Source organism: Peromyscus leucopus, chromosome 20 (assembly GCF_004664715.2).
Source record: "Peromyscus leucopus breed LL Stock chromosome 20, UCI_PerLeu_2.1, whole genome shotgun sequence".
Classification (NCBI taxonomy): Eukaryota; Metazoa; Chordata; class Mammalia; order Rodentia; family Cricetidae; genus Peromyscus; species Peromyscus leucopus.
In genome coordinates this window covers 54,984,746-55,002,294 of record NC_051080.1, presented here as the reverse complement: position 1 = coordinate 55,002,294, position 17,549 = coordinate 54,984,746, and the positions used below count along the sequence as shown (strand labels likewise).

Below are 17,549 nucleotides of genomic sequence, written 5' to 3'. Positions count from 1 at the left end.
CCTTTGCTCTATACCTAACCTCTGTGGTTTTATCACTGATATAACAGCTTATCCACATATAAGATAATACCTACTATATTTGCCTTCCTGGGTTTGGGTCAACTTTTTCAATACTTTTCTCAAAACAGGAAGTGAAACAAGGAAAATGAAACTACAGTACAGCCAATTTAAATTCAAGCACAATTTGAAAGCACAAGCCAATAAGAAAGCATAACAATATTTCCTCTTTGATAGACAAGAAGCCCCTCTGAACCAATAGGGAACAGTTGGCATCAAGGAAAGGGTGCAAGTAAAAAGCCAAGCAAAATTACTAGAAGCAACAACAACAAAAACAGAAACTGTAGTAAGCCATACTCATGATGAAGAGAATTAGAAATAAAAAGAGTGGAATAGTTGTCAGCATGAAAGGTAAATAAACGATGTTATTTTAGTCATATTTCAAGGTACTATTTTATATGGCATTGTGACATAATACTGAATAAACTTCAGAGAATAGTTTAGGTCCATTTATTTTATTTTATTTTTTGATTTTTCAAGACAGGTTTTCCCTGTGAGGCTCTGGCTGTATTGGAATTCATTATATTGTCTAGGCTGGCTTTGAACTCTGAGATTCATCTGTCTCTGCCTCCAAAGTGTTGGAATTAAAGGAATGAGCCACCACTGTCAGGGGTAAAATTCTTACCAGCCATTTACATTTTAAAACATATACAGTGACTAATCTTTCTTCTAGTCTCATCTTGCAGTAATAATACAAACCTAAGCACAAATAGTAGGGAACTGCATGGAGATCAGAGATCATATCCAAATCTTCATGTAGGTACTATAACATTCTTGAAACTGAAAATAAGATCAAAATAGCCAGCATATGACCATAGCCAAGCACAAAAATCTCAAGTATTAAATCATTTCTCTATTCAATTATATCACATGTTTTGTTGATTGCTTTGAGTCAGTGGGTACAGCTTTCCTCACACATCAGGTCTCTTTGAGATCTTCCCATTTCCCATTCACGGATGAAGAAATCTTGCTGTATTTTCATAGTGAAAGACTGTCAATGTATGTAATTTGATCAAGCTTTCACACTACTGAATTTGTGAAAAAAGTGATGTTCATGCACGGATCTAGAAATCTACTTTGTTCCAAAGAAATGTGACTAGAATTTGCTCAGTTTTTCCAAATATGAACACATATACATGTGCACAAACACACACATGTACACAGGAGCAGAAAGAGGGAAAACCACATACACGTTCACAAGACAAATGTCTTAAAATTATCCTAAGATTGGGTGGCAGCAGGTATGACCCACACTCAGAGTTATTTTTCCCTTGTCATTTCATTACTGCTCCTTATATACCTTTAAATGAAAAGAAAAAACTAAAAGAATCACTTTCAACAGTCAGCTATAGATTCACAGGGAGTCTTCACTGAAATGAATGGAGCATTGGTGTAGCCAGAAGTTTTCCTGTGTCCTGCCTGGTCCACAGCTGCTCAGACCCCAATAAATATGCAGAGGCTTGTATTAGTTACAAACTGTATGGCCATTAGGTCAGGCTTATTATTGAGTAGATTTTACACTTAAATTAACCCATAATTCTTATCTATGTTTAGCCACCTGGCTTGGTACCTTTTCTCAGTTCTGCCTTCACATCTTGCTTCCTCTATGTCTGGCTGGTGACTCCTGACTCAACCCTTCCTCTTCCCAGAATTCTCCTTGTATGCTTATCCTGCCTATACTTCCTGCCCAGCTACTGGCCAATCAGCATTTTATCAAACCAGTTCACAAGGGCATTATCCCACAGCACATTGGTTTTAAGATTTGCTTCAAAGCTGCACCAAAGGGCTCATGTATTTCTTCATTTAGCAAATTACCTGTACCAAGAAAAGTATGAGCAACTACCAGATATGATAAATAAGCTTCATTTAGAAGCTTATAATTGCATGTGCATTTTAGAAAATGAATTTTGAGCTAGGCTGTGGAGGCTCACACTTTTAATCCTACCACTTTGGAGGCAGAGACAGGTGCATGTCTGAGTTTGAGGTCTGCCTGGTCTACTGAGTGAGTTCCAGGACAGCCAGAGCTACACAGAGAAAACCTGCCTTGAACTCCCCACCAATGCAAGAAAGAAAGAAATTTTGTCAGAGAATTGGTATATATAAAGTATCACTTACACCAATTTCTTGTTCTCAGAGTCTTTGTAGCCACACAGTCACACAGTCTATCAGGTCACTAGTAACTGAGCACTTTTATATATGTCCTATTCATGTCATGTTCTATGAAGAATACAGTCTATTTCAGAAGTAGAAAAATTGAGAATCCTTTTCATAGACAGTAAATAGATATTAGACAGGATTGGCTCAAATGGGTATAATTTTGGCAAGTCAACTAGAGAAGAAATATTTTAGAATTGAGAGTACCATGACTAGCTAGAAATTTAGGTACGGCATATTCCAGAAAGAATAAGAGCCAATATTAGCACAAGTAAAGTGTGTGAATATGAACAATATCAGGGCATGATACTGGAAAGGAAGTCTACAGTAATCATTTGGATATTATGTTAGGTACTTTCAAACTCATTCTATAAGAAACAGCTACAAAATTTTCCATGCATATAGTAAGGTAATCAAGTATACATTTAGATAGTATAATAGCACAGAGGATACTTTCAGTGAAGAGAGAAACTGGGGCATGTATAGCATAGATAAGAGATTCTTCATTTAGTCTAGGAGAAGTAATGTAGAAGTCCCCAGCATGAAGAAAAAGTAAACCAGGAAATCACATGCATCCAAGTACCAGTTCCATAAAGGACTGTGGCAGTGTCTATAGGCAAGAGTGAAGTATGGGAGTGAGTTAAAGAATGTTTGTGTAAAAGTCATCTTAATTAAATGTTTATCAAATTCCTAGGAGAGTGTGGGGAAGGAAATTTCCCTAGGACTTCAAATAAATGGAAAAGATGATACCGACAATTTTAGGTTACCAATTCCAAGATGAATATCCATGTCATGGAAATAAATTAGTGTCAATGCCCCTGTGCTGTTTCCTAGAAGAATGACTATGGCCTTATCATGTGAATGTTTAGAAATACCAAAACGTGATCTTCAACATGACAATGCTGATAACTCTGTAAAAACATAAGTGTATATGAATATGCATGCTGAATTGAAGCTCACTTAAAAATATAATTGATTATTTTTGACAAGCTAGAAAAGTATAACATGCTGGAATTTTAACTCAAAGGAATACACATCACAGTTATTAGCACTAAGGAACTTTGTGGTTCAGGAAGGGAATTTAAAAAACAAAACAAAACAAACAAACAAAAAACGTTTTGACTAGCATTTCATTAAGAACAAAGGGGTAGAAATTTGAGAAAATATTACGCTTTCTGTGTGAATCCATTAAAATTACTTGCATAGCCTTTCTTATATCTTAGTGGCCTAACTCATGGGCAAAAATATACAAATGACTCAATTTAGTATTGATATTTCCCAACAGTTATTTGCAGTCCTTAGATACTTATTAAGTGACAAAGAAATTCTTTTCAAATTACTCAATCAATCCAAGACTTTGCTTCTTTCTCTTTGTGAACTTGTATTAAGATAATTATAAGTAAATATACCTCTTTCTATCTGAGAAATTTACATGCAGAAGACAGTTATCTTACATCACACTTACATTCACAAATCCTTGCAACATTTAATGTATCAAAGTTGTGATTCTTGGCCTGTGAAAACAGAGCAATTTCCATATACTACGTATTTCAATATATTTTATACTTTTATTTATAATTAGTTTTCAACTCATGTACAAACTCTCAAGTTTTCAAATTTCAGAATGCAGCAAGCACTCTAATTTCAATATATAACATTAGAGTATCATAATATGCATTTCAATGCTGTCATAATTGTGCAATTTTGAATTTAGCATCCACTGAAAGATATTTGATTACTGTGATTTTTACACAGGGTGTATACCTATGTTTGAAATTTCAATTTCTCTTTCAGTGAAGACGTGTGGCTCTAATCTTCAAGGACCGAGTGGCACCTTTACGTCTCCCAACTTTCCATTCCAGTATGACAGCAATGCACAATGTGTCTGGGTCATTACAGCAGTGAATACAAATAAGGTAAGGGTAACAGTACTTTAAAGACACAGTCACAAAGACAATGACGACAAGCTGGTGAGGAAAGATAGGACAGAAATCTGTAATGCCAGAATGATTTCACAATGTAGATTTACCTATTTTATTTCTATTTTTAAAAGAAATATAAATGAGAAATTCGAAAGCTAGTTCTCTGCTCCCAGTTACTAACATATGAATGAAGTTATCACTGAGTGATTTTTGATATATACATTTGGAGTTTGCAAGCTGAACAGCTGGGGATTATGGCTCTTCACTTGACATATTTTTTACTTGATGTGTCTTTTAGGTATACCATGTTTTCATGCTTAGTTAACTTTCAATTGTGTCTTGCTGGCACTAAAAATCATTCAGTAATCTACTAGATATAAATGATTTAATATGCTCAGAAGGAATAGGGACATCCATGATATGGATGTTTCAAAGGGCTGGATTTTTTTTTTCTTTGATGTTAACACAGGTAATGCAGTGTGTGCCATTCTACAGCAAACCAGATTGTAAGATCAACTCTAGACAAGAGGAATTAAATGTAGATTAAGTCTCTTGCTTTCACTACTCTGATTCTCTTTGAAAGTACATTTTTTTATTAGTTTTGTTTTGCTTTAAGAACTAAATATTCTAAAGTCTTCTCAATTCCTCTGATTCTAATATTTTTTTTTTCTGGTTAGAGTAGAAATGCTTAATAGACTGTACTATAAAACTGTGTAAGATCAGGAATCTCATAGGGATGTATAATTTAGTTAACATTTTAGTTTGTTTAAACTCTGATTCATTGTCTTCCTTTTTGACATGAGATGAGTAAAAGCATGTATTTCCTGTTTTATAGTGAGTAATAAGTATAATAACATATCATGAGTCATCTGTTGTGTTAGTAGATCTTTGTAATATATTAATAATTGTTAGAAAAACTAAGCACTGTCTAAGACAATGCCTCTAGCATCCATCAAGCTCTTGAACCCTGACCCTAAGAGCCATAGTTTTGGTATAAAAATTATCATTGCTGGTCAACTATATTTGCTTTAAAGGAGAACCATAATGGATAAATCTGAAAAAAAAGGAAAGAAAAAAATCCTCACTAAATCAAAAATGCATTTTTATCAAAGGTAACAAAAACAAAGAAATAAACCCTAAATCAGATCCTCATCTACATGAGGAAAATTTTTCCATCAATTCAATTTCTGTCATTAATTTAACTCAAAATAATAAATTAAAATTTTAATACCTTCTCCAGCAACATTATTGGTAATTTAGAAAATAAAAATTCAAAATATACATTGGACGATAAATTAAAATTTGCTAAACATTTTGTGAATGTGTATGATAATATTTTCAGTACTTAAAAAACTTTTCATGAGTTATTTAATAATTGGAAGGCTCCTATTAAGGCAATACTTATGTTTTCTGTATTTATGGGAATCCTTGAATAATGATCTAAGATCAATAGTGAAGGTCAGCAATCCATTCATTTGATAATGAATGTATGTGTACAATATATATATATATACATATATATATATATATATAGTCTGTATGTACCTGTCAAAATGAGTTTCACACAAGGCTGTAACTATATTTTATTAAAATAAACATAAAGTAAGTTTATTATTAAGTATGAAAAAAATCATATTAAAGTGAGCTGAGAGAAAAAAGTATTTTGTGTCATAAAGATCATGTAAAATGCCATAAAGATGAGGTGCTATCTGAAAGTCTAGAAGATATTGGTCTTGGGAAGTTTAAATTACTGCCATCAGTGAATGACCCATAGTTTCAAAGATTTTCAATATTCTATATATTTATCTAATATGGTCTTCTAAACTTTTTTATACCCTTGAATAAATATAAGCACTAATTTTGATTAGAAAATTTATCTCTATTTTGAGAATTGCTATAGAATTTTTCAATAGTCTTAAACCTAAATCATACTATTGATTATATTTTATATACTTATCCAATTCAAATATATATATGAAAGAGAGTGACAGAGATAGAGGGAGAGTGAGAGTGAACATACCCCTTATTACAAAAATATAGGTCTATATTAGTCTTTTTTCCTTTTTGCATGTTTCTATATTTAATTATGTGACATTGTCTATGTCAGTGTAAAATACTAAGCAAATGACTTATTAGCCACTAATTATTTCCTTATCATAACTAAAATCTCAAAAAATATAACATAGGTGCTAGAAAGATCCTTGGCATTTAAAGTTCATTCTCTTCTTGCCAAGGAACAGAGTTCGGGTCCAACACCTACTTTGTGTGTTTCAATATTATCTGTAACTAGGACTTCAGCTAAATCCAATACCCCCATCTGGCCTGGTGGGAGCAGCAATTGGGTATCCAACCTAAATAAATACACACAATTAATTAAAACCTAAAAATGAAATCTTTAGAAATAAAAATGTCTGAACATCAAAAGCTTGGTATGTGTTTCTATGATGCTCTATGACTATTTCACAGGATATGAACAGGGAATATTTTTATTAATTTTGGAATTTGATTACTGGAAATAATTAGGGCTTACCTTATAATAACAGGTTAAAGTATCAAAACTGGTACTTTACCCATTTGGATTGATTGTTATTTTTACATTAATAAGTCAATTAAAACATTGTCACCATGTGTGAAATGAATTGAAGTTTCAACTTTATTTGTTTATTCCCTTATTCAAGTTTTTTTTTCCAGTTTCAAAAGAAAGTCAAATATAACTTTTCTGGTGCAAATCACAGTGTTTCAATGTAAATAAAATGGAAAATCAGCATAGACAACTTCAGATTTATAACTAGTGGGTGGGAGTTATTTAGAAGAAATGAGAAAAGAATGTTCACCAATAAATATTTGGAGCAAGAATAGCTTTTTTTGCCTAACAAGCAAACTCAAATACCCTTGTGCATATCTACCTATTTATCAATCATTCAACTGTTAGTTCAATTTTCAATATATCTGTCTACCCCATTTCATGACATGTAAAGTGGCATATAAATTCATTTTAGTGAGAATGCAAAGTCTATCATCTTTGTACAAAAATAATTTCTTACTTTTCTGATTTGCAGGGTTTTTTATTTGTGGTATAAATGGAATGATTCAGTTATGTTAGACTTTGAGGAAATTGTATTTAAGGAATTTATAAATTAGAACAAGAGAGAAAATGCAATTTTGTTTTGTTTTACAAATAAAGTTGATAGAATATTTTTCAATTAAAAATTATAGGGTAAGAATATTTTCAAAATCTGTTTTGTGAGAGTTAAAAGAGAATCAGCATTTTCAATCAGAAATGTCAACTATTTACTTCTTAATTTCCAGATGCCACATATTAATAAAGATGGGTTTAAAGTTTATTAAAGGGAATATTATAAATTTAACCTAAAATTGACATAAAATGAATGTAATAATTGACATTTAAAAAGAAATCTTATCTGTGACGTCAAGAATTCATTTGACACATTTAGTACACCTGAACTCAGACAAGCATTATTTTAAGCTCTCAAAATTCATATTCTGCATGCATGTAATATTGAACATCTTCCTCACCATAGAGAGTTCTGTTAGTTGATCGAATATAGAGAAAACAGAAGTTAATGACAGTGGATATTGATGAGAATACATATTTTTTGACAAGGAAATTTCTCCAACTGAAGTTAATACTGACAGGAGCTCATGGAAAGAATAGTTGAACTCTTAGTAGTAAAGGTAACTGGGTTTTTGAGTTTTTTCTATTTTATCTCACATCATCCAAATAACTCTCAAACAAATCCCAGATGTCTTTTTTGCCTTAATTTGTCCTCAGTGTCACAGGGAAAATGTTACAAGTCTAGAGTATGCAATGAACAGGAAATGTTTTAGTTGCATTTATACTACTTTATAAATAAATTTTGACAATATTTATATCAGATGTTAGTTCTATCAGAGAAATAATTATTGATTTTATGAAGTTCTGGTAAAATGTCATTATAAGTTTTTTTATCATCCTGGCATACACAGTGTTTTGCTGTTTAGGTGATATATGTCATCAATGAAACATGCCCCAATCGTAAATTTAGAGAAATGAGGGGAAAATTTAAATTAGGGGAGAAAAACATCTGTCTAGGCAGATCATCCCATTTTTTGTTTCTGTTAAAAGCACATAGTGAAGTTCTATTTTAGATGAGGAAACATAATTAAGCTGTGAATTATTAGTTTCCTGTGTTCACTACAACAATGAAATGCTGTGGATATCACTCTATATAAATAAAACACTGATGGCCAATGACCAGGCAGGAGGTAGGTGGGACAAGGAGGGAGGAGAATTCTGGGAAGCAGAAGGCTGGGAGAGAGAGACTGCAGCCACCGCGAGGAGAAGAGCATGTAGAGATGCCGGTAAGCCACCTGCCACGTGGCAAGCTATAGATTTATAAAAATGGGTTAATTTAAGATAAAAGAACAGTTAGCGAGAAGCCTGCCATGGCCATACAGTTTATAAGTGATATAAGCGTCTGAGTGATTATTTTATAAGTGGATTGTGGGGCTGCGAGGCTTGGGGAACCTGGAGAGAAGCCCTCCAGCTACAATGAAATTGTTTGATTTTTTTTAGACCAACAATATATTCATTCAGTGCACCTCACCACAAGGCTTCAAAACTTGGAATGTGCCCTTGACTTTCACTCATAACACTGTTCTTAGGGCAAATAAGTGTCATGTTTCCATCATTGGAACTGATCTTCTGACACTTCATTCAATACTCACACTTAAAGAAACACTAATTCTTTCTGCCAAAATTTGGAGAATTTAGGACTGTGCCAATTTCAGTGCCAGGTCTATGGTCTTTGGTAGGCAGATAGAGTTCATTATTCTACCAACTACAGGTATCATAATTTTAGTTCCTGGAAAAGCAGCCCCAAGGTAAAACTGAATGGACACAGGTTGTTAAAGCATACTAAGTGGAAATAAAAAGGTAGTAGAAGTACTGGTACATTTTAGTAACAGCAAAACTACAACTATAGTCAAAAGCTGAGCAGTAAACCAATGCCAGCAGTGTAAGCCACACTTGTGAGTCTGTTTCGAATCAGAGCAGAAAGCTAGCAATTTACACTTCTTCATTCCATAACCATTAGCTAAGCATTAGCCCACGTAAGCCCCCATGTGTTGCTTATGAGTAGCAACATCAGTTTCCTAGAAGGCTTATTGGGGAAGTCATTTAGAAGCAAATGCATTTGGAAGACAGAGGGCTATTAAAAGCCAAGAGACATCCAAGAGCTTTGGATCGATCATTTGTAGTAGCTGCTGCCATGACCATGTTTGCTACAGTAGAAGGGGATTAAATGGTCACATTGAGGCAGGAATTAAATATTTAACTAAAAGCAAAGACATTTGGGCAGTCATACCAAGTTATATTACTTAAAGGGCTATGATGATCTGTAGATTTTGATATGCATATGGATAGCAATGAGAAAATGAATGAATATTTCAAAGAAAATAAACATAGCTGAAAAGAAGATATCTGGAACACTTTGTTCTTGACACTTAGAGGAGCAACAAAAGTGCTGACATTTTATTTTCTATTTCTTCACTGATTCTAGTCTATTCTCAACTCCAGCCATAGTACCTGTATTTTACATAGTACCTTCATTTATTTAAATATCTTATTTAACTTTATCTTGTTAGATACAATGAATAGGTAGGTACTTAAACCCAAACAAACATCAATGAACAATAGTCCCACATAAGGAAATAATCCAATTGTTTGTTATAATGATCATCTCTGGAAAAAGATTAAAGATGTTCTTCCCCTCTACTGTGGAGAAAAATTTAACCTATAATCCTACAATAGCCATGCTAAAATTACACTCGTGCCATACCTTGCTTGGTGGCTTGATATCATGGCATACGGGTACTAGAACTGAATAAAACCATTCACATATTTTTATCTCAGTAGTCTGAATAAAACACATGCAAGCATAGGAAAGCCAGCAGAGTGGAAGTTTCCCAGTCCGTTTGAGATTGATTCCTCTTTGTAGTACAAAGTGTGTGATGTCTTCAATAATAGGGTCTTAAAATGTAGTTATTATGTGTAACCAGAAGCAATGCCATTACATCGACAAGACACTCTTCAGGTCTCAATCCTTAACGAGGAAGAGAATTCCCACTTAATAGTTTCCAGGGCAGAACAAGCCATACTTTTTCATAGCATTCATTCAGGCATCCATAACTGGATTTAGTGGGTCATTAAAACAACAGAAACAGAAACAAAAACATGAAATTGGGAAGGAGATATGCTGTGGAAGATATGAGAGGAGATGTAGAAGGAAATAGGGGTGGATATGAATGTATGTCATTATGAAAATAAACACAATTATCAATAATATAAAAATAAAGATAATCTGTGAAAATTTAAATATTATAGCATATTTTATAATTTAAAATAGATGAATAAAAATTATCTAATGAAAGACATTCACATTATAAAGTCATAGGTATTGTGGAACTTTTCCTTTTTGAAAAGTTTCCATTCCTTAACCCAATTATTCTATTCTGAAAGTTTTTCTACCTTCTCAGTACTGGCAGTACTTATCTTCCCTTTACATCTCTTTAAAAATTCACCATTCTTAAGTATTAGCAATTCATTTCTCATTCTCCTTCATTGCTACATATCTAAATGTATATTCAGTAGATTCATTCCAGCTAATTAACATTCTTACAATATGCTAATGTTTTCTTTCACTCATATTTCTATTGTTCTCCTTTAGACTATCAACTGATTTTGAAGCTAGTAAGGCAATGGTCAGGGTAAGGAGAATAATAATTTTGACTATTATGTGATTTGATGAAAAAAATGGTTCCATTCCTATAGTAACAATTAAGCCTAAAATGGCTATTGATAATACACTTATTTTCTTATGAGAATAAAATATATAGTCCATGGCAGAAGAGTAGTCCAGCTGAGGTCTTCCTGTGACAAAATTAATGTCAGCAAGATCAAGGAAGTTCTAAAGCAAGCATATTTGTGGGACAGTGATTTCATTTGGAAAGCCATGTCCAGCAAAGAGGCAAAGAACTCTATCTAGAAATAAAAAAAATTGACAAAGACAAGGTGAAATCTGACCATAGACTGAGTCTCCTATTTTCCTTTTCAATTAGATTCATTTATGAAAGACAGAATTAAATGTGACTTAATCATCTAAACATCCAAATCATTCCACTCCTTCTCTCTCTATCCCTATTACCAACAGCTGTCTTTTTTCTTTTATTGAAAATGTATATTTTTATTCAATATATTCAGATGACAGAGTAACTTGGAGAGTCTTCGTTCTCTTAGTAAGTGTTTAAACTTGGTGAGAGACCCTATGAAACTTAAAAGTTGCTGAGCTTCTGAAGCCCGATAAGATTCATTTGCTTCTTGTATCTTAAGAGTCTCCCTATTCCCTATGGGAGGAAATGTTTAAATTTAGAGAAAATAGTAACACAACAGGTAATTAATCTAGTATCATAAAAAATGCTTCCTATAACAGTACAGGGGCTAAGAGTTTGCTTACGAGACAGATCACTTAATTATCTTACTTAGCAACTGCAATGGCCTGGCTTTGATCCCTTACACTGTATTTATTCATGAATTATGAATAGATATTAATAAGCAACACCAATAACTGGTGTTATAATATTTAAACAACTCTTATTATTACTTTTCAAAAAATAGCTGTATGCTTGTGTGTTTACTAATTTCTTTCGTGTGTCCTGCTCCATTCTGCGCTGCTATCACAGAAATCCAGGATCTGGCTAAATTATAAAGAAAGAAACTGTACTTTCCATAGTTTTTGAGGCTTTGAGGCTTTGGGGTCCAAGATGATTGTATCTACAGCTTTCATTTTCAAGTAAGGGCTACTATTCAATTTCTAATAGGGCAGGAATTTATATCTTCCCCTCAGAGTAGGAACATCATGTCTTCTCATGGGCAGAATGTGAAAAGCAAGTGAAATGGCTGCCACTTAATGCATTTCAAGGTTCTCACTACCATTTACAAGGGTGAGGGAGGCCTTAATGGTCCATTTACATCTTACTGATCTCATCTCTTAATTATGTCAGAGCGCATGCATTAATTTTAAATGGAAAATATTCCATCTTAGTATCTGACATATACAATGTTCTGGTGGTAACTGTTATAAATAAAATCATAGAGAATTTTGAAAACACTCTGTGGATGAAACATTTTAAAACCTAGTCTGTGGATGAAAAATGTTTAGTTTCAGAAGCATCTCATTTATTTTATTTCATTTTATTTTCTTTCACATAAAAATGTTTTTCATACAGTATATCCTGATATGATGTTCCCACCCTTTACTCCTCCCCATCTCACCTCCATCTGGACACTTCCCATTTCTGACTCTTGTTAGAAGAAAACGGGCTTCTTAGGGATAATAATAAAATAAGAGAAAATAAACATCGGAATGGGACAAAGCAAACAGAAGCCGCTCAGCTGAGCTCTCCAACTTTAACTCTCTCTCTCTCTCTCTCTCTCTCTCTCTCTCTCTCTCTCTCTCTCTCTCTCTCTCTCTCTCTCTCTGTCTCTCTCTTTCTCTCTGTCTCTCTCTCTCCTCTCCCCCCTCTCACACACAAACACATACATACACACATGCACAAGGCTAGATTAATTCCATAATTGCATTTCCAATGTTTTAAGTTAGATTCAGATCAGTTTAACATCTTAAAGGTGAAGCCATGTGAGGATTTATCATTATCGTTATCTCATATGATGGCATGAGAGTTTAATAATCTCCAGAGTAATTTCCACCCCTTCAGGATTAACTTTATCTTGAAGATAAAATTTCATATGTAGACTTGGCTTTTGGAATACATATTGTTCTACATTATTTTATCTAGTTTCTTCTTCATAATTCCCTTGGTTATTATATATATATATATATACATACATACATATATATGTACTAATAAACGTATCACCTAATTGTTTAATGGATCAGCACAAGTAAACTTGTCAGGGCTCTGTTTTCATAATAGTCAAGTAAAAATAAAGATACATTCCTAGTAGGTTGTTGGAAGGCTGAGGTGGGATAATCCATTTAATGTATTAATCATCAGACCCAGATTAATAAGACAAATATGTTAAATATGGTAATGATTTTCACCTCTGAATCTACTGCACCACCACTGCAATCACTACCGCTGTCATCCTACAAGGAACGTGTGGTGAGCTTCAATGTTGTCAACAATATTTGAGCTTAGCTAATTTCTCAGTAAATTTTGTACTTTTCATACTCTTGGGAAGATTATTTGATGATATTACTCATCAGATAGGCCTCTACCAACAGAGTCTGAGAATGAACTGGGGGAAGGTTTAACTTGTGCCCCCGGATACCAAAACATTCCAATGTGGAAAGGAAATGTTATTTCAAAGACACCTTTAGAGTCATTGACTATTTTACTCAACAACCTGAGCAAATGTTTCCTGACCCACACAGCACCCCAAAAGCATACATGCTTCGGAGGTGAATTTTAACATTTTTCTTTCTCATTATTTGTATTTCTTAAATCTCTTCGCAATTTGGAGATACGATTATCTCACACAGATTTTGTGTATTGGTATTGACTATTATTGTCACCTATACTGTATGATACAGGAGACAAGACTGGAATGGAAAAACACCTACAGAAATACTATTGATCACTATTCAGGTTTTCAATTATAACTGCTTTCATATACTCCTGTTAGATGCTCAATCTGTGATGACCTCTAATACTCAACAGTTGTCATGAAAGATCCCATGTCTTTTATTTTATTAATGATGATATAATAAATTCAAAATTGTACCTGACAAGCCCAGCATTTTTCCTGGACAAAAAAATATCAATCCACAACATGCTTTGAAAGAGGATGATTTCCTATCTTCAAAAAATTTGTAACTAGGCTTTTAAATGAACAATAAAACAACACAGAAGTATACAGTAACATTTTGAACATCATAAGTGGAATAAAACCAAAAGCTAAAACTTCTTCATTTAAAAATAGATGCAGGCAGATAAATGAATAGATAGATGAAAGACAGACAAAGACAGAAAGATAGATAGATGATAGATAGAAGATAGATAGATAGATAGATAGATAGATAGATAGATAGATAGATAGATAGATGATAGGTATTATAGAAATGGGTATGAAAAGACCTAAGATTTTTCTTGTATGGAAACCTTACTGGATCCAGACATCATGCTGGTTATCCCTTGCAAATAAAAAATAAACAATTATTGTTCTAATATTTTCCTGCTTTTGTAACACCTACATCATGTGATCTTCTCCCTAACATCATTAGTTCTTCTATTCTGTTACATTCTATGTATCAATCCCTTTGAAATTTCAAGTTATTGCATTTCAAAGGGATAATTTAAAAGAGGAATATCTTGATTATCCATTAAAATTTGTCAAAAGTGTCTCAGAATTATAATATTTTTAATATGTACATACTAGGGAGTCATAAAACATGTTGTTTACCATTTGAAGATGATATGTAGGTATATAATGACATATTATGAATGGGTTGCTAACTTAAAATGAGATTATCCAGAGCAATGAGAGAGCAAAACGAAATGAATATTAACTCTCATGTTCTCATGAATTACATAGCATAATTGACATGTTAGTTGTTTTGGAGATCAAATTAAAATGTTATCAGAAAATAAATAATTGAGTCCACAACATCTATGAGAGATTGGCTCAAGGCTGCTCTCCCATATGAAACCCATAGCTGTTCAAGCCCCATATATAAATATACACAACATCTACATATACTGCATCTGTGTAGCTCCACAGACTTTGAAGTATAGCTGTGGTATACATATTTTCCTTTTAAATTATTCAGAATAATGAAGAGATTATAGACAGTACACATATGGATATTATATTGTAGAACTTCAAATGTGGGAGTCTGAAATAATGCAGGGCTAAATATATATTTAGTTTTTGATTCTATATGTTATTCAATAATCATGCTTCAGGTATTAAGAATGTAAACAGTATGTTAATCAAATATATAAATCTAAGTATATGTTTCAACGTAATTCTTTATAAAGTATATATAGTGAATAAGAACTTAGTATGATTATTTTCTTTTTATGCACTACCCTATGAAACTTAATTGCTCACTTCTTTGACAATATTATTTTTGATTGTCATAATGTTATTTTGAAAACATGATCATTGTAATAAAGATAAGTCAGTGGAAACAAACAGAAAAAAATAAAAAATAGATTAAAATCGATGCAGGCAAATAAATGGATAGATAGACAGACAGACAAACACATAGATTACTGATATTAGAGACATGGGTACACCTATATATATGAGTAGATGACATAGAATCCAGTCAGAATAATTCCATTATTAATAAGGGATAATGCTAGAGAAGGTGGCTTTTTCATCAATTCAGCTTAGTGACTACACACTATTTTGTTTCAAGTCATTTTAGATATATGCAATTTATTATATAAAATTATTCAACATATCGTCCAATGATCAGCATATTATCTACAGAAAATACTTGGTAATATTTGAAAATACATAAATTTGAGTTTATCATTAATGTGTATTGTGACATTTATATTGTAGCCTGCAGGAGTTAACCATGGATAAATTATAGAAAAGTGCCAACGCTTTTGTACTTTTGTGCTATGGAGTTAATATTTGATGCAGGTTTCATTTTATATAGCATTATCCCTTCAGTGGAGCACTTGTAGTGTCTTATTCAGTCTGTCATTGTTTCATGCTCCAATCTCCTACAGAGGAAAACCAGTGTCCAGATAGAAAAGGCATTGTAAAATAAAAAGTTTAAAGCTTTTATCAGCCGGGCAGTGGTGGCACACGCCTTTAATCCCAGCACTCGGGAGGCAGAGCCAGGCGGATCTCTGTGAGTTCGAGGCCAGCCTGGGCTACCAAGTGAGTCCCAGGAAAGGCGCAAAGCTACACAGAGAAACCCTGTCTCGAAAAACCAAAAAAAAAAAAAAAAAAAAAAAAGCTTTTATCATCCCATCAATATTTCTCTCTGTCCCTGGACTCTGCTTCTCCTCTGTCAGTAAAATATGAGCCCTTATAAGAATTGAGGCTATTAACCTGATACAAAAGCAAAATGGATGAACATACAGAATTCCCTGATCTGGCACTTCTTATTATTAATGGCCAAGGCAAGCTCCTTGGGATACATCTTATGTAACCAAATATCTAAGTATAGCATTACAGGATATAATATTTTGGGAGTATAGAGACTATTCTCTCTAAAATGATTACTTCCAAACAAGTAAATAATAGATTAATAGATCTGCATTCTTCATACTTTAAGCGATTTATATTCTGTATTATAATAATTCACAAAGGTGGTGTGATATTCCTCCGAGTTTTTTTTAAGTCAATGATTTAGAATTTTATTAATTACTTCCATGTATTTAATACACCACTTTTAGCATTATTCCTTTATATGGTATTAGTTTGATATTTATCAGTAATAACATTTGACAAAATAGTCTTTTGAAGCAAAGATTTCTACATTGGCCTTTCCACAGCATTTTCATATGTATAAAATAAAAAAGGAGAAAAATGGCTTTTTCTGATCTTTATTTCAAGTAAATATCATCTTGAATGTGTCTACTCTGTCCCATTCCTATATCTGTAACACAGCATGAAACTTCAAAGTCCTTTCCTCTGCCCTGTTTCCACTTAAATCCTGATTAAACTTGTTGGTGAATGAGCCAAATAAAGAGCAAAGCTGTGAAACATACTTCTCCCATGTGCTGGCTAGTTTTATGTCAGTTTGACCCATGCTAGTGTCATTTGAAAAGAAATTCTCAATTAAGGAATTGCTCCCACTGGATTGTCCTGTAGGTAAGCATTGAGAAATTTTCTTGATTAATGATTGACCTGTATGGGCTAGGCAGGTGGTCCTGGATGGTATAAGAAAGCAGAATGACTAATTCATGGGCAAACAAGCCAATAAGCATCACTCATCTATGTCCTCTGTATCAATACCTGCAATGACATCCCTGGATGAAAACACCCTTTTTCTCAGGATGTTTTTGGTCATGTTGTTTTGTCACAGGAATAGAAACCCAACTAAGACAACTAGTTCCCATTTCTTCTTTCCTTTGCTTTGAGTGGGCTTTTCCTCTTGAGAAAACCTTTCCCTCACCCTTCCTATGGAGCATGTAGTTTTCATGTGTTTCCAAAAGAGGTAACCGTCAAGTCCATGTTACAAAGCACTGTATAGTGGACATTACATCCAGCATATCTAAGTTCACACTTCTCCTTTGGACTGTGATGACAAAGTCTTAAAAGTATATCAAGAAACTACATTGGATAGCAAGTTGAGTTGCATACCTCAATTATAATTTTCATATTTGCATGTATAGATTCTAGATTAATTTTCCTAATAATTAGAA

General features: G+C 33.2%; 1 protein-coding gene across 6 annotated transcripts in view; it reads left to right on the top strand.

Annotated features, from left to right (window-relative positions):
* The window catches only part of Csmd3 (CUB and Sushi multiple domains 3), a 1,154,880-nt gene that overhangs the window by 566,442 nt on the left and 570,889 nt on the right, over positions 1–17,549 (top strand). For all 6 annotated transcript variants that reach the window (XM_028867965.2, XM_028867960.2, XM_028867959.2 and 3 more), the window contains one exon: positions 4,006–4,127. In XM_028867965.2, coding sequence (XP_028723798.1) covers positions 4,006–4,127 — 122 coding nt within the window. The remainder of the gene's footprint in view (positions 1–4,005; positions 4,128–17,549) is intronic.